This window comes from Pogona vitticeps, chromosome 6 (genome assembly GCF_051106095.1).
Source record: "Pogona vitticeps strain Pit_001003342236 chromosome 6, PviZW2.1, whole genome shotgun sequence".
NCBI lineage: Eukaryota > Metazoa > Chordata > Lepidosauria > Squamata > Agamidae > Pogona > Pogona vitticeps.
In genome coordinates this window covers 120,044,821-120,062,342 of record NC_135788.1, presented here as the reverse complement: position 1 = coordinate 120,062,342, position 17,522 = coordinate 120,044,821, and the positions used below count along the sequence as shown (strand labels likewise).

Here is a 17,522-nt window from a genome sequence, read left to right as displayed (position 1 = left end):
TGATCAGCTAGATACTCAGAGCTACTCCCTGACCGAGCGGTGGCATCTCGGCATGTAGGGGTGGGGTAGCAGGAACCCCTTGATTTCTCCAAGTCCCTGAAACCACCAATTTGGTGGGCTCTCAGGTCCCTTGTCTTGGATTTTGAGGGACCCAGATTCTCTTTTGCCCACGTCCTGCCCTGAGGAGAGCGTGCGACTCGCCCTTGAGGTGGTCCTCGGTGGCAGAAAGGTTAAACCCGAGAATCATCAAGGTGGATTGAATTTAGATCCAATGGATCTCAGTCGTGATGTCATTTTTTGAAAAATGGATTTATTATTATTTTTTGACCCTCTAAATGAAAAAAAACACCAGTTCTTAAGATCTGAATGGTGATTGAAATGAATTTGATTTTAAGGAAACCAGTGATTTCTCTCTAGCCTAGAAGCAGCCGTTCTTTGCTTATAGGAGAGATCTCAAGGGAGGAAGCAGAAGGTGGGCAGAGGAGGAAAAAGGATCTTCCCTGGCCGGGCTCGAGAGCTAAGGGGAGCCGGTCCTTGGCTGCTGAAAACTGCCATGCAGGCCAAGGCGGGGACAGCTTCCAAAGAACGGCATGCTTTGGAAGCTAAAGTTCCCGGCTGATGTCTTCATCTTTAACCCCCAACGGTTGTCTCTGGCAGAACGCATCTTGCATCTTGACCTGTGCAGAGGATGTACAGTCAAGTTGCGTGGTCACATCAGCTGGTTCCAATCCACGGCATGGACGTTGGTGCCGTTGGCACCGTCGGTTTGTGATGTTGCCCCAAGGGAGGTTCCCGGCCGGTGTGACCCGGGTGCTGTCGAGTCGGCTCCTTCGGGGCTTGGTGCATGCGGTCCCTTCTCCACCATTGCAGATTCTAGAGCGTGTTCTTTCTGTGTCCTACCTGAAGCAAAGCTTTCTGGGAGAATCGGGGGGGCAGGTGGAGGGCCAGGAACTTCTCCCCTCCCCACGGTTCCTGCTGGCGAGGGCATTTTGCTTTCCCTTCGTGCCGCAAACCCTCCCGGCACACCGCTGGGCCCTGCTCCGCAGCTGCCCGGCCCATTCCCTGGAGGAGGCTGGAACGCGGTGCCTTTTGAGCGATGGGCCTGGGAGAAAGAGCAGCGGGAAGAAGAAAACCTGTTTCCATGCAAATGTCAAAAGTGATTGTAAAAACCCGAACCAGGGAGAGGAAAACTCAGAGCCCGAGTGCAAGACGGATGTTTGTACAGCTCTCCCCTGGAGACGTCACATTAAGAGCTTTGTAAACAAGATCCAGCTGCTGCCGTAGACTAAGCAAATAGGCTCGGAAAGCCGTGTCGTCCCCCTCCCATCACCCTGGCGATGCTGCCCGGCAGGACCGGCCTGGGTGGAAGAGGTACAGTGCAGGGCGTTGAGTGCCCGGCGAGGCCCTGGTCCCGCTTCTGCGGTGCTTGGTGGGCATACCCGTCCTGGGGGGCAAGGGGGCCAGCCCAGCTGCTGTATGGTGCCCTTATAGAGAAGGAGGAGGTGGTGCCTCCTAATTCTCCACACCAGAGTCTTTTTTTAATTATTTATTTAAAATATTTTTATCCCGCCTTTCTTTCTCCTTTAAAAGGACCCTAGGTAGCGTGAATCATTAAAAAGACAATATTTGCAAGCGGAAAGCAGGAAGTATTCGAAGATTTTTTAAAAAAAGAATTGGACATGCATTCTATTAAAAACGGTAAATAAAACCAATGGCGAAGCACATTTAAAACCACAGAGTGCAACCCTTCGTTTAAAAAACACCCGTCATTGAGGAAAAGCCTGCCCAAAGGGAGAAGAATTTGCCCGCTCGCCGACGTTAAAAGTAATGTTAAAAGAAGCATTTTGGCCAGGCAGCGCCGTAGTGTTTGAAATAACTCTTTGGCGTAACATTTTAAAGATTCGTGTAATGATCAGTTACGGCACCGCAGGAGATGGAGAGGAGAGGACTGGCGTGAAATCAAGGGCGACCAAAGGGGGGGGGGGCATTGCCATGGTCTGCGCAGGAGGTGGCCGAGGCACGAAAGCAAGGAAGTGGGACAGGAGGAAGGACGGGCGGTGCATCTCAGCTGAAGCCACCGCTGGGTACCCATGCCTGCTGGTTGGCGAGAGCCTCGTCTGTGAATCGGGGCCGGGGTGTGGGAGAGCAGGGCTCAGGAGTTGCCCTATATAGCGTTTGGATCTTGGCCGTGGGAAGCCGTTCTGGGGCCTGCCACGTCTCCACCCTGAAGGATCTGGAAGAAGAGGCTGGTGCTTTTCATCTTTCGGTCCTTTTCCCGTCCGTGGCTTCCCGCCCTTCGTCCATCGGACCGGCTGATCGCCTCGGGTCCCCCTGGATCCTGGGACGGTTTGGTCCGACAAGCCGGCCGGGTGGGTGCTTCTTCCTGTCCACGCCTTTCCCTCGCCAGCCACCGAGGCGAAGGCCTCCGTGGCCATGAGCACTTCTGGTCTACGAGGGCCGAGGGATTGACGGAAGGATTCCTTCCCTGATCCCTTAAGCTTTTAATAATTTATTTGAACAAGCATATGTTGAGTGCTCAAGAGAGAGAAAGGGGGGAGCGCGAGAGGGAGAGCAGGAAAGAGTCTCCCGCCACCCCCCTTTGCCTCCCACGTGTCACTCCGGTGGGTGGACGCCAGCCTCTGCTGGGTGCTTCGAAGTCTGTGGCCCTCGAGAAGCAAGGAAGTGGAGGATAAAAGCCACGGCCTCCCAAGCCCGGGTGTCACCGTCAGGTCAAGACTATCCCGGGGGCCGGCGCGGCTCTGGCAAGGGCCTGTTCAGCAGCTGCTGCTTGCCTTTTGATCTTTCCCCGTTTACAGCATGTTTTACAAGCTTCTGATTCCTCCCGCCTTCAAGTGCAAGCCGGTGGCGCGCACCGTTAAATTCCTAGACTCAAAGCAAGAACTGGGGGGGGGGAGCAGCAAAAAACAGACCTTATAACATGAGGCTAGTCGAACAGGCCACACGTTCGGGTTGCAAAGGGCTTTCCCACCATGTTTTGTCCCTCGTCCCCCCCCCCCCATAAGCGAACCCATCAAGAGCAGGGACTGGAGGGAGGAGAAGGGGTTGCAGAGCGACCTAAACCCTGCATTTTCCCGAGCATCATTCCAGCCGGCCTCCCTGCCTTTGCTGATTCAGCGTTCCCAACACACGTAATGTACAGGGTCTGGCATCGGAGGGCAAATCGGGCTTCCTAGGATGCCACGCAGCCTTAAACAGTCTTTGCCTGCGCCCAAATGCTGCCGCCATCGTCCCCGTTAGTCTCTGCTGGGGCTGTGCTTTTTTGGAAGAGGGAAAGAAGCTTGGATTTGTCTTTCCCGTGACCCCACTGACGGGGAATTAATTAATGGAACAGTAAAATTTAATAAGGTCCCTTGGGGCTGGAACAGCCCTCCACCTGCTGGCCTCCTTTGCTTCCGTGAGTCGGGGAGAGAAAAAAATAAAGCTACGTTTCAATTAGCACATTGCTTAGCGGGGATTTGCATGTCCTCTCAAACTCTTCTCCTTGTGCATGGTTTGAGGGCAGACCGTCTACCTGTATCATCCTTTCGTCGTAGGTGAATCATCTCCCTGTGCATGAGAAATAAGCAGCTTTCTTTTTTTGCGTTTAAAAGCAGACGCACGGACATGCACCCACCCACACATCCCCTTTCGCACACACAGATGGGCAAAACACACCAAAAAAAATCTATATCCACCTTTCTGCCCTGCCCTCCCAGCACAGTTGTTACGGCCCTAGGATTTCCTCACCAACACCGCAGCCGAGGACTCAGGGTTTAAAAACTAGGTCAAGTGCAACCTTATTTAGAATCTCGGAAAGTTGGGATCGAGGATTAAATGGATGGGATTCCTTGGAGAATTTGACTGATCTATGTAGGTTGCACTCAGGTGTGTTAGATTCATTATGGTGGAAACACCGGAGCGTCGGCTGAGCCCGGAGTTTAGCAAACTTCAGCAGGAGGTCATCGAGACCTTTCCTGGCTCTGTGTGTGTGCGTGTGTGAGAGAGAGAGAGAGGTTCAGAGGAAGCAGAGTTTGGAAAGCGACCTTTTGGGGCTACGTCTCCCCAAATTTGCAGTCAGCATCAGGGGCTGTAGGAGTTACAGTTTTTGGACGAAGACCGTACCTCCCATGGGAACCAGAACCCCACGGTTTTGGGACTAAGAGAGAATGGCTGATGGAAGTGTTGATGGAATTTGCACTTTTGGTTAGAAAACCCCACTGTCTACATTGGCTCGGGCATGTTTTGAGAACGGCTGATGGTCGGATTCTGAAAGATCTCCTGGATGGAGAATGAGTGCAGGGAAATCACCCCAGAGGGAGACCCCAGCTGCGATACAAGGAGATCTGCAAGCGGGATCTGAAGGCCTTAGGAATGGACCTCAAGAGATGGGAAACCCGGACCTCTGAGCATTCAGCCTGGAGGCAGGCGCTGCATCGTGGCCTCTCCCAATTTGAAGAGACCCTTGTCCAGCAGGCCGAGGCAGTCCCGAAAGCAGCAAAATCAGGGAGATGGATAGGGGACAGATTGTATTTGTCTTCAGTGTGGAAGAGATTGTGTCACTCTTGAAATGGCCTCTTCGGCCACACTAGACGCTGTTCCAAGTCCTCCATACAGAGCACGTGACCCTCGCATCTCAAGACTGAAGGAGGCCTAGTGTGGGGTTCTGCTTACCATAGGAGGACGAGCCCAGGGAGGCCACTGGCGCCAGCCCTCAGGCTCTGTGTGGGCTTCATGGAGAGATCTGGGTGGCCCCCCTGGGCAGCAGCATTATTTACCCCCTTTGAGGGTCTAATCCAGCGTCAGGACTCTGCTTTAGGTGGGTTGAAGGCTGTCTCGGAAGGCCACTCTCCACAAGGTGGGCAAATCCCAGCATCTTTCTGGCCTGATACCAGAGGTGAGCAAAGAGATTTTTTATTTTGGACGCCTGACCCTATAGGGTGGGAGGTCAATTTCTGCTCCTAGAACCCTCCACCCCCGGAGCAGTGAATCATATACCTTAAAGCAAGGCCCAGGAAAGTTTGGGGAGCCTTGACATGTCCTGTGATGGTCTTGAGGGACAGAAAGTTGGTCTCCTGAGGGACCGAGGCTGCCGGCTGTTTGCCTCCTTCAACAAGGCTCTTCCTTCGGCTTATTTATTCCTTTTTGTTGGTTTAAAATGTTTCCACGCCACCTTTCTCCTAGAGGAGCCAAGGCGGCTTATCATATTGAAATAAATAAATAAGAAATCTTTGCAATGTTTAAAAAGCATTGAGGCAACATTATATTAAAACTCCTAATGAAAGCGAGATTAAAACCACCAGTAAAACACAAAATAAATCCCTTTTTAAATATCCCACTCAAGCAGCCGGTCACTCGGGGAAAGCCTGCCTGAAGAGAAAGGAATTTGGCCTGCTGGCGGAAGGACAGTCAAGACGGGGCCAGGCTGGCCTCCAGTGGGAGGGAGTTCCAGAGTCTAAAAGAGCAGCCACAGAGAAGGCCCTCTCTCCTGTGTCCCCACCAGACGCACCTGTGAAGGTGGTGGAACCGAGAGAAAGGCCTCCTCTGAGGATCTTAACACCCAGGCAGACTCATGAAGCTCCTGCCGGTCACTAAAAATTCAAATTATCTTTGTCTCACGGCCTGGCTTCGCGGCAGGTCTCTGGTCGTGAATCTGTAAGCCACTCAGTCATAGGGTCTCTGTAGGTCAGAAGCAACTGAACAACCCGTCAGAACCGCTGCGGTGGTTCTTCCTTCAGAAGCCCGGCAGAGGAGCAGAGGCTTTGGTGGGGTGGAGCGAGGCGGCGCAGAGCTGTGTCGGCACCCCCCTCCCCTGGAAACGTGTCCTTCCGAGGATTCTGGGTTCCCCTTTTGCCAGGCTGAGGGTCTTTGTGGAGGCAAAAAGCCACGTTTTGTGATGATTAACCGTGGCTGACCCCCGTTTTGGAGGGCAGCTTCTGGCTCGAAGCAAGGAAAGAGGCCTGGGAGCTGAAGCTTTCTGGCCATTGCTTGTAGAGGTTTGGTGACCGCGAAGCTGTCAAAGGATTGGGGCTGTCGTTTAGCTGTGTTACTAAGAGGGTCGGAAAAGGGGAAAAGGGGGTGCGCACAGGCCGAGGAGGACCTCCCGAGTGTCTCACGCCGGCCTGTCTTGTGAGAGCCCATGAAATCACCTTTCCGGCCACCCCTTTGGACCCCTTTTTCTTTTGCTCTTCTACTTGTGTGCCAGGTACATGGAGGTGGCCAACAATGTCCAGAAGGAGGAGACAGTGCTCAGCATCCAGTTTGTGCTCCTGGACTGCTCCCACCTGAAGGCGGCCGTCGTCCAGCACTGCAGCGAGTGGCAACACAAGCTCACCAATCTGCTGAACGAGATGGCCAGCGGCCGCCTGCGGGAGCTCTGGGCCTACCTCCGGGACAACGCGGCCGAGTGGGTACCTCCTGAGCCCTTGGCCCACCCACCCCACCCCACCCACCCACCTGATTGGAAAGCTTCCTGGCCCTTTGCCCCCTCTTCTCCCCCCACCCTCAGCGCACACCTCGAAAAAAACCCACCTCCTCTCTCCCCACAGCGTCAGCCGCCCTCCTCAGACGCTGGAGGAGCTGAGCCGAAGCCTGGCGCTCCACGAGACCCTCCAGAATGACCTGCCGAAGACGGAGGCCCAGATTCCCCCCATCCACGAGCAGTTTGCCATCCTGGAGAAGTATGAGGTGGCTGTGGACGAAGAGGTACGCCCTTGGCGAGGGCTGACGGTGCCGCAGACGGCACGCTCCCCCCCTCCCGCTGAGAAGCAACCTTTCTGTCTCCTCCTGCTTTCTTCCCCCCTCTAAAGTAATTCCCGGTGGATTCCCTTCCTCTCCTGCTTAGGTAGATGGTCTCGGTATTAGGTTATGTCCCTCTCGGAGGGCAAGTGCTGAGCACAAATGGGATAGATCCCCTGGGGCTTGCACCAAATCCGGGCAGGCGGAGGGGGGAAAAGGACTCACTGGCTCCACATCCACTCATTGGACAAGGTGCTTTTGAGTTCCCGACATGATCGCTCGTCCTCTTCTCCCAGGAAATGTCCCCTTGTGAGGTCTGTCATTCCCAGGGTGCCCGAGCCAGCTTTGCCAGCAAGCGTGGCTAATGGGATTCCGGGCATGATCACTAACAAGGTCAATTCTCCAAGCTCGGCTTTCTCCCTGCGGTTTTCCTTTCTCGGCTTCCTGGCTCGAAGGGTTAAATCACTATCCGTAGAGAGAAATGGATAGTTAAGGGTGTGATGAACCTTTACAAGGATTTCCAGTCCCCGCAGAAAAGGAGTCCGTACCTGAAAAGCCCTCCAGAGAGATGCAAAAAGGCCCCACGGTGTTTTCAGCCGGAGCGGCTGCACAGACTAACTCGCTTTCTCTTCTAAATACGCTCGTGTTGTGTGCAAAAACTCTAGGTTCTTATCTTTTACAAAATCCTTGACTTTTCCACAAAAAGGCTCTGAAATGTGCAAAATGCCTACAAAATTTTGGAATCCTGGTCCATGAGGAGAAAAATGTACATAACTGTTCTTTCCCTCGTGCAAGAATAAGATGAGGAGATATACCTTCTTGTGTAGTTCTTGCCGTTATAACCGTTTCTCTCCAGGCGCGTGGCTTCTTTAGGAGTCCGCGCTTGGGCCCTTATCTGTCTTCCCAAGACCAGTCACGAAACAAGAGCAAGTTCATTTGCAGCCTGTGATGGTCATGCTAGGATCAACAGGTAGTCTGTTATCCCCTGGGGGATCTTGATCTCACAGAATCATAGAATAAGGGAGTCGGAAGGGGCCAAGAATTCTGGCCATCGAGTCCAACGCCCCCCCCCTGCACAGTGCAAGAATCCAAATCAAAGGAGATCAGCTAGACGGTGGTCCAGTCTTCTCTTGAAGGCCTGGGTTCTGTTGTCGTACTGCTCGAACGGTTAGGAAGTTTTTGCCGATATTCAGCTTACACCTGGCTTCCTGTCGCTTGATCCCATGATTACGTTCCTTGCACTCTGGGATGATGGAGAACAGATCCTGCCCTTCCTCCTCTGTAGGGCTGCCTTGCAAGTGTTTGAGAAGTGCTGTCCTCCCTTCCCGTCTTCTTTTCTCCAGGCTAAACAGGCTTGGTTTCCTGCCCTGTGATCATCCTTCGTTGCTCTTCTTCTCTGAGCTTGCTGAACCTCTGCTTCTAGGGACACACTCATCGTGTGGTCTTGTTCGTTGCTGGAGGCCACGATCCTTCCCTGGTCTCTCTCTCTCTCCTAGTGCCCTCTCTCCCTCTCTTTCTCCTTTCCAGGTGCTGCAGCTGTTGGGAGACCTCAACTCGGAGTGGCTGTCCTTCCAGCAGTGCCTCCTGGACAGCGAAGTCATGCTGAAGAAGCACAAGGAGAAATTCAAGACGGGCCTCATCCACTCTGCAGACGACTTCAAGAAAAAGGCCCAGAATCTTCTACAGGACTTTGGCTCCAACGGTGAGCGGGCTTTTCTGCTTTGTGGGGCGGAAGTGCCCCCCTGTCACCCCATGGGCAGGCCATACCGCCACTTCCTTCTTGTAAATGACCCATGGCTTCTTCTTTGCTGTAAAGTGCATGAAGAAGTCTGTAAAGAAAGCCACCTGGGTTATAGGTAGGAATCCGCTTCTGTGGCTTCACCACAATTTTAAACTTGAAATGTTAAAATGAACTGGGGGGGGGGGGACCTTCGGTCGTGGGTTGGGCCGGTCCACGTCCCTCCGGTTTCTCTTGCCTGAGGGGCTACCAAGGGAGCATCTACCGTGCGATGTTCTGTATCTTTCCTTCTGAGTCAGCCTTATAGAGCTCAATGGGGCTTAATCCTATGTCACTGCACAAGAGGAACGTGGTTTCCTCGCTCACACACTTGTGCGTGAAGCGGCCACTGCCTCCGGCCCATCTCCCACCTGATCTTTTGGCTGCCTCTTATTGTAAGTGCCGGTAGTTGCCATCTTGAGGACAAAGGTAGCCACAGCGGGCGAGGACCCAAAAAGCTTATGTGTATTCATATGTGTGTGTGTTGTGTGTATGTTTGTCCATAGGTCCCTTCACAAGCGCCATATCTGCTGAGGCCGCTCTGGATCAGATCGCCGCCATGAGACAGCTTTTGACCCGCCTAAAGGAAGAGGAGAATACCCTTCGCTCCAACCTGGGCATCTTCAAGATCGACCAGCCGGCATCCAAAGACCTTCAAAAGCTGGAGAGGGTAAGGTTGGTCGCTATAGCGATCGCAAAAAAGTCACCGTGCAGTGACTTCGTCGTGCAGCAGGGGCGTCGTAATGCGGGGCACCACTGTATTTCTAGTTTTTTCTTTTTCATATTTTTAATATTTTCAGTCTGCAGAAATTGTGGGTACTGATCCTGTGGAAACAGAAGTTCTACTGTATTGGGACCCAATCCTAGATTTATCTGTGTCCTTGAAAGCCCATGTGAGCCAAGAGGCTCAGAGTGTTTAGTCCACCAGCTACAACAATTCCTGGACAGGGATCACCTGGTGGTAGTAGCCCATGCTCTGGTAACCTCCCAGCTAGAGTACTACAATGCACTTTACATGGGGCCACCCTTGACGAGGGTACGGATTTTGCAGCCAGTACAGTGTGCAGCAGCTAGACTGCTTGTGTGTGGGGGTACCCTCCTTCAGAACCCACATGACGCCAGTTTGCACTGGCTGCCAAGATGTTTCCAACCTGCGCTCCGGGTGTTGACGAAGACATATATGAAGCCTTAAACTATACAAACCTGCCCAGTCACTAAGATCTGCTGGTGAGGTCCTCCTCCACAAGACAGGGGACGGGTTTTTTTTCTACCCAAGAACCTCAACGGCGGAATGCCCTCCTCTTCAAGGTTTGATTGATGCTGATGTTGCTATCCTTCCATTGCCAAGTCAAGACGGACTTATTTATTAGAACCAGGGGTGGCTGAGGATCCTAGCCGGCATAGGCTTTAGTGCAATGGCTTTCATGTATTTCGTCTTTAGATGTTTCAATGTTGTGCTCTTTGATTTTAAACGGTTCGAATTGTCTTAACATTTTTACGCCACTGTCTGTGTTCCCTGCCCGGAGATCCTGTGATGGAGAGTGGGTGATAAAGGTTTAGATATTTTGGAGGAAATAAACCAACTCCCAGTGCGGGACCGGAGGGTGATCTTGTCCCCAACTTGTCTTGCAGGAGCTGGACTACATCCAGCAGGTGTGGGAGATCACGAAGGAATGGGAGGACCACTGGAACGAGTGGAAGACGGGAAGCTTTAAGACGCTGAAGACCGAAGTGATGGAGAACACAGCCTTTGGCCTTTTCCGGAAGCTGAATAAGCTGAGCAAGGAGCTGAAGGTCAGCGGGACTGGTAGAATGGGACAGAAGGATCCCCGGGCAGGGTGTCTCCGGGGAGGGGGGGGGCTGGAATTGGATATTAATCAGAGAGCAAACCCCACATCAGGGAGTGAAAAGGGAGAATGAGAAAGCTTTCCTTCTTTCTGAGCTTCCTGTCGAAATGAAGGAAACCCCCCCCCCAAGAAATCTGGCCATCTGCCTCTGTGCCCACCTTGGGAAGGGAAGCAGGTGCAGGCGCTTTGGCGAGGAAGACTCCGGTGAGCAGTTATCCGGCAACTGGCCCGAAGGTGAGAGGGCCTCGTTGCTTCTCACCGCTTCAACCTTTTTCGCTTTCTGTTTTCTAACCCAAGGATCGGAACTGGGAAATAATTGAGACTTCCAAATCGAAAATTGAGCAATTTAAGAGGACAATGCCCTTGATTACTGACCTCAGGAACCCGGCCTTGCGGGAGAGGTAGGCCCCTTGAGTCCCCTCCCGCCTCTCTCTCTCTCTTTTTGTGGAGAGAGAAATGCTTGAGCGGGGAAGCCTCCCGGGGGCGGGGGCCAAGGCTGCGGGAGAGAAGGGTCAGGGGCTCCCCTGCCTGGCAGTGGAAGAGGTTTACTGAGGTGCGATGGGAAGGGGGGGGGAAACCCCTAGGGAGGCTGACGGTGGAGGGCATTTTGCGGTCCTGCCCTCCGCGTTGCCTTGGAAGGCTGTGCCGGCGACAGGAGCCCCCGGGGCTGGGCCAGTGGCCTCTCTCCTCTCCTTGCCGGCCAAGGGACGGGTGTGTGGCAGAGGCCAAGGTGGGCTCTTGGGCTGTGAGAGGGGTCCCCTGGGGGGTCCCCATGAAGGCAGAGGTGCCGTGGGCAGCCCTGGGGAGGGCGCTGGAGGGCGCTCGGGCGCCACTCCTTTGACTGAGCCGCTCCGCCGGCCCGCAGGCACTGGGATCAGGTGAAGGACCTGGTCCTTCGGACGTTCGATCAGGATGCCGAAGACTTCCGGCTGGAGAATATCGTCGAGCTGGGCCTGGATAAGCACGTGGAGAAGATTAGCGAGATCTCTGCCTCGGCCACCAAAGAGCTGGCCATTGAAGTGGTAGGGTTTTGCTGCTCTGCTGCTTTCGGGGGGGTGGGGGGTGGCTGCTGACTGAAGGCTTCCAGGGTGGGAATGCACCGCCCAGGAACCTAGAGGGGGGGTCCCAGTCATCTCTCCCTCCCCGCGCCCATGGAGCCGGCCTGGCTTTTGTTCACGGGTGCCCGGAATCTCGCCATGCGAGCCGTTAGCACCCCTCCTGCTCTGCTGACCCCCCCCCATTTCCGCTCTGCTCTCCTCCTCCACGCAGGCTCTCAAAAACATCGCGAAGACCTGGGAGTCCACAACCTTGGACGTTGCACCCTATAAGGACAAGGGGCACCACCGCATCAGGTAGGCCTGCCAGGAGGTGAGACCCACTGCCCATGGGAGTTCCCCCCCCCCCCCATGCCTCCGTTGGCAGCCCGATTTCATCCTTGCAATCCAGGGAGCCGTGCAGGGTTAAACTGCAGCACTGCAGTCAAAACTCCGCTCACGACCTGCGTTTGATCCCAATGGATTCAGGGAGCTGGCCGCAGGTTGACTCAGCCCTCTGTGGTTTGTGGATTGTTTCTTTAATATTTAACTTATGTCATTCTTTTAACATTGTGAGCCATCTCGGGTCCCCTTATTGGGACGAAGGTGGCCTTTCAGCGAAACAAACGGACAAATCCATTAAGTGACAATTCCGCTAGAATTTGTGGGTGGTTGGAGAACAGCCGGGATCCCTTCACCTGGATCAGGGGACCTTTGCCACCGAGTTGTGTGTGTTCGGTTCCCTCCAAGCCTTGCCCCAGCCATCAGCCTTCCCTAGGGAAGTCCTGATTCCATCTGGGTTATTGTTCTTCACCAAAAGTGCCAGCCAGAGGCAGCAGGTTGGCCGGAGATGGAGGCCCACTGGCTGTGGCATGCCGGACCCGTTGCTTGGGTTTGCTAACATTTGGAGAGACAAACGCCTCCACAAAGCCCCTGCTGTCGGTCGTGGTGGACTCTGGATAGGTTTCCCAGCTGTTGGTCTTGGGGGGGGGGGCTTTCAAAGGAGCAGGAAAAAAGGGAAGGAGGGACAAAACGCATCCTGGTTTTTCATGCCTGCAAGCCATCTTGGGATAGGATCTCCAGCGCTTAGGGAGCCTGGCTCCATTTCTCCCGAAAGGACTGTCTGAGCCCATGGGGCACCTTGTGGGCTCAGACTTTCTTTTCGGGAGAAATGTGTCTGTGTGTGACTGTGATTTCTGGATCCGGTGTTCCTGACGCCTGCTCCCCTGTCTTCAGAGGCACAGAAGACGTTTTCCAAGCCCTGGAGGACAACCAGGTGGCTCTCTCCACCATGAAGGCCTCGCGTTTCGTGAAGCCCTTTGAGAAGGATGTGGACCGCTGGGAGCGTTGCCTGTCCCTCATCCTGGAGGTGATCGAGATGGCCCTGACGGTGCAGAGGCAGTGGATGTACATGGAGGTGAGGCGTCCCTCAGGGGAACGTCCGGGGCGAGTGGCTTCCTTCCTTTTTTGGGGGGGGGGTGGAAATCACTGCCCGAGGAGGGAAAACAGAGAAACACGGAGGCTGAGAAAAGCCACATGGTGTGGGGAGCTGAGTAATTCCATCCTTGGGGAACGAACAGGTATCTTTCTTCTGGTGCTAACACACATGCCCCTGAGCGAGCCTCCCATCCACGGATGACATTTTTAGTGTGCCTGTAGGATGACCCTCGATCACTTTCTGAGGAAAGCGAAAGATCAGCCCAGGAAATGTCAAGCCCTTCTTTCTTGCTTCTGTGGACAAATCTGCCGTTCTTGACGGAAAACAGGAACATTTTTATTGGGATCCCCTTAGATCCGAGGGAGAGGAAGGCGTCACCCCCAAACCCTCGGGGAACTTGTCGGAGTGCCTCTCCTCAACGTCAGCTGCCCAGCCCGACGGATCCTCCCAGGCGATCCTCCTCCGTGTTGCCGAGGCACCAAGCTGGCTTCGTGGTGGCACCGACCCTATGGAGCCGGCTCCCGGTGGAGCTTACGCCTGTCCCACGCCCTGCCAACCTTCAAAAGGCAGCTTCAAACGCTGCTCTTCACGGAGGCCTTCCGTAACGACCCTCGTACTATTGCTTTCTGAGGGTTTTATTTATTTTTTAGTTGTTTTACACAGTTTTGTTCTCCTTCTTGTTCTGCGGCTGGTTGTGAACCACCCAGCGTTGGGCGTCGCACGGATGAGGTGTTCCCTAAAGCTGAGTGAAATAAATAAATGAAACAGATAAATCAGGGAACGTTGTGGATGTGGCCCAGAGAATCCTGCCTGTCCGGAGAACATGGCAGTCTCTCTCCAAAGTGAGAGAGGTTGCCATGGAAAATGCCATCCAAGAGTCTGGAGGATCAAATTTGGGGGGAGTGGAGGTGAGAATCAAATCTTCCCGGCGGTTCCAGTGGGGAAGCAGAAGTGTGGGGCTTGGTGGCTGTCATACCAATGGTGCAGGAACTTTTTACCTTGCAATCGGACATGTTCTCACGCCTTACTCTCCTCCTTTCCATTTTTCTTCCCAGAACATCTTCCTGGGCGAAGATATCCGCAAGCAGCTGCCCAGCGAGTCGGCTTCCTTTGACCAAATCAACAGCAGCTGGAAGACCATCATGGACCGCTTTGTCAAGGACAACAATGCCCTGAGGGCCACCCATCACCCAGGTGCCTGCAGTGGTTGCCCTTCTGCTGTGTCGGAGGGTCTCCCTTTCTCTCTCTCTTTCTCTAGTTTTGTGGAGAAGTGGAGAGATGGGCACAAACTGCCAGTCCATCCTTTGGACGAACAGGTGCTTGGCGGTCCCCTGCCCTGCCTCCTCTGTCAGGCACCCCCTCGGTGCACCGGCTTCCTTTCTTGCCTCCTCCAGCTGTTGCCTCTGCGTGGGCGCCTGTCAGGGGAGGCAGGGCAGGAGACCACCAAACACCTGTTCGTCCAAAAAACAGATCGGCGGTTTGTGCCCATCTCTCTTCTCCTCCAGGAAGAGGAGAGCCTGGTTTTGCACCCGGGAGGCACTGGGATCAATGCCCAGCATCTCCTGAGACTGAGGATCTCAAGAACACAGGGAAAAGCCCCACCTCTGGCCAAGGCGCTGGAGAGCTACAGCCCTTCCAGAGTGGACGGCACCGCTGGGCAAGTCCAGGGCCTGTTGAAGTAATGCATTTTAGTTATTTCATTACAGTGTTTGAAATGTAAACATATTGCTATTGAAAAAGTAACTTTATTACATTATTTATTGCACTGTTTGTGTTTTCTACTGTGACATTCTTGCTGGATGGGAGGAACGCTTAGGATGGGCATCAGATTTGAAAAATCCCTGTCAAAGAAAGAGCTTCTAAAAGGCCTTCAAAAAGCAACTTTTGAAAGTAACTAGAAAATGTTGCTCACCTCACTAAGAGTGTCACTTTCTTCCTCGTATTGTGTTTCTTCTGAGTTGTGACGTCATTACACCTTCTTCACCTAACAAATGAGGTGCTGGTTGCTAATTGACGTGTAACTTTTGTACTGCCGAGCGCACTGGGAGGAGCTCCCTCTTGAGAGGAGGTGGCTTTGCACATGAGTAGCGGGCGAAGTGGTTTGGTTGTTGAGTGGCCCCCCCACCTCCCGGTGATCCGTGCGGTGGCCCTTCCTCCCCGGCAGGGTTATTGGACAAGCTGGTGGAGATGAACGCTTCTCTGGACGAGATCCAGAAGTCCCTCGACATGTACCTGGAGACCAAACGCCACATCTTCCCCCGCTTCTATTTCTTGTCCAACGATGACCTGCTGGAGATCTTGGGCCAGTCCCGCAACCCGGATGCTGTCCAGCCCCACCTCAAGAAGTGCTTTGACAACATCAAGGCTCTGAAGATGCAAAAGGTCAGGGCCTTTTGCTGCCACCCTGGGCTGTTCCTCCCTTGACCCCCTTCTTCTGGGCTTCATTTCTTTCTGCTCAAAGTTGTGGGTGCATCGGCGGCCCAAGCGCTCCCGCTCCTCCCATCGGATCCTTTTCCGGGTGGGGAAAGCTGGCAGGAGCGCTTCCTGTTCCACTGGTGGTTGGGAGGGGGGGGGAAAATACCTGTTGGGGGAACCATCCTTGTTCTCTCTTTTTGTCCCAGATTGGAATGACCAGCCGATCCGAAGCCTTGGGCATGTTTTCCTTGGATGGGGAATATGTGGATTTCACGCACTCGGTGCTCCTGGAAGGACCCGTGGAGGTGATTTCTGAGCCCTTTCGCTCTCCTGTCACACATGGTTCAGGCTCTCTCGGGGTGTGAGAAGCTCCAAGGCGTGGGCCAGGAGCGCCAGAACCTGCTAAGAACCCACCTTTGAGTGGAGTCGGATGCTGTCTCTGGATTGCTTGGGAGTCATCCGTTTCGCAGAGCGGCCAAAGTCTAGTTCAGGGTAACACCTTTGGGTCCGTCGGTGTCCCCTTCCCCCTGCCCTGGTCCTCAGTAGCAGACATTTCCCTCCAAGCATGCAAAGTACAACCCAGCTCTGCACAAGTCTACATGAATGTAAACTTCAGTGCCATAGCCTTCTAGATTACTAATCACGCTTCAGTTCCCTCTCTGTTTTTAAAGCTTAAATGCCTTTACATTCCTGCTCTTGTCTCCAGTCACTGATCGGAGAGGAGGCCATCTGGAGCCTAGTTCACCTACCTAACCATGGAAGGAGGAGGAAGGCTTAGGGCCTTCCAAAGCCACATGTCCAGGCTGTGTAGGAAATCTTCATGGGCCAGAGAGGTTCAACGTGAGCCTTCTCACAGTTTCTGTTCTCCATGTGAGGAGTCGCTTTGTGTAACCTTGAAAGCTTTCCTCTGCCTTGAGCGTTTATTTCATCTTCTTCAGTCCCTCTTTCAAAGGGGTTTCCAGGCACTCACGCCTGCGATGCTGACTGTGTTTCAGGAGTGGCTCTGCGACGTGGAGCGGGCCATGCGCTGGACCTTAAGGGAGGTGCTGAGGAACTGCCGGCTGGCCTTGAAGAAGATGCTGACCAAAAGGGACAAATGGGTGAAAGAGTGGCCGGGGCAGGTGAGGACCCCGAGGCCGGAGAGAGGGCGGGAGGTGTGTGTGTGTGTGGGGGGGGAATCCTGGTGGGGACGCTTAGCTGTGCTCTGAGAGAGGCCGGCCAAGGTGCCTTTGTGGGCGACGTGCGTGGAGATTCTAGCCGCTCGTGGCCGTTGAGGGGAGAAATCCGGAGGAACGGGCAAATCCATCGTGTCTGGTGAGCTCCAGAGCCTTCCGGTGGATCCGTGCGGAGCTACTCCGGCTGAGGGCTGGTTCGGAGGGGCTTGCTCGTTCTGAACCCCCATGACCTTTCTTCCCAGATGGTGATCACGGCCAGCCAGATCCAGTGGACGGCCGACGTGAGCAAGTGCCTGGCCACTTGCAAAGAACGGGGAGACAAGAAATACCTCAAAGTCATGAAGAAGAAGCAGGTGAGGGCCGGCAGCTCCCCGAGGGAGCCCAGTCGCCTCTCAAGGAGTGGGCAGAACCGTCTTTCTTCCTGGGCGCCGGTGCCGTCCTTCTGGCGCAAGCCCCTCCCTCCCATTGCAGAAACTGGAGCTATTGCTTTTTTATGCTTCGGTTCTGTGACGTCCAGGATCCCGAGACGGTGCCTCTTCTCTGCCCATTTTCCGAGCCAATCCTGTGGGCTCTGGTGTCTGTGGGAGGGGTGGTGGGAATCTCCCCAGCCCCCACGGTACTCGGAAACACTGGAACTGAAGCAGGGCCAGGATGGATTAGACCCGAGGGAGATCCATCGGGTGCAGAATTAGTCCTACAGAAGTCTATGGAAAACTAAGAGCCGTTTCCCCCTCCCATTGGTTTCCACCCATCCAACCTCAAGGTGGCCTGCGACTCGCATTTCAGAAAAGACCGCCCTGAAATTCCCGAGCTTCATTTTTTGCTATCATTAGGTGTAGCATCTATTTTATTTACTGTTTACACCATGGAATCCTAGAATCATTGAGTTGGAAAGGGGTGTCCTGTAAGGCCATCGGGTTCAGCCCTGTCGCTCGCTGTACGTCGAATTTTTATCCTGCCTTTCCCCCAAAACGGGTCCTCCGGGTGGTGTGCAAGATTTAACCAGGTCCAGATTTAAAGCCAAAGGGCAGGTGGAGAAAACCCAAAAGATGTGTCGTCGTTCAGAGGAACGTGGCCGTGGATTGTCTTCTTTACAAGCAG

The 17,522-nt window shown here is 54.0% G+C and overlaps 1 protein-coding gene across 2 annotated transcripts in view; it reads left to right on the top strand.

The window, feature by feature from the left end:
* The window catches only part of DNAH2 (dynein axonemal heavy chain 2), a 138,794-nt gene that overhangs the window by 50,600 nt on the left and 70,672 nt on the right, over positions 1-17,522 (top strand). For both annotated transcript variants that reach the window (XM_072977163.2, XM_072977162.2), the window contains exons 21-34: positions 6,203-6,403; positions 6,546-6,702; positions 8,263-8,437; positions 9,019-9,182; positions 10,145-10,306; positions 10,657-10,760; positions 11,225-11,381; positions 11,629-11,711; positions 12,630-12,810; positions 13,887-14,025; positions 14,996-15,213; positions 15,453-15,551; positions 16,242-16,367; positions 16,664-16,774. In XM_072977163.2, coding sequence (XP_072833264.2) covers positions 6,203-6,403; positions 6,546-6,702; positions 8,263-8,437; positions 9,019-9,182; positions 10,145-10,306; positions 10,657-10,760; positions 11,225-11,381; positions 11,629-11,711; positions 12,630-12,810; positions 13,887-14,025; positions 14,996-15,213; positions 15,453-15,551; positions 16,242-16,367; positions 16,664-16,774 — 2,077 coding nt within the window. The remainder of the gene's footprint in view (positions 1-6,202; positions 6,404-6,545; positions 6,703-8,262; positions 8,438-9,018; positions 9,183-10,144; positions 10,307-10,656; positions 10,761-11,224; positions 11,382-11,628; positions 11,712-12,629; positions 12,811-13,886; positions 14,026-14,995; positions 15,214-15,452; positions 15,552-16,241; positions 16,368-16,663; positions 16,775-17,522) is intronic.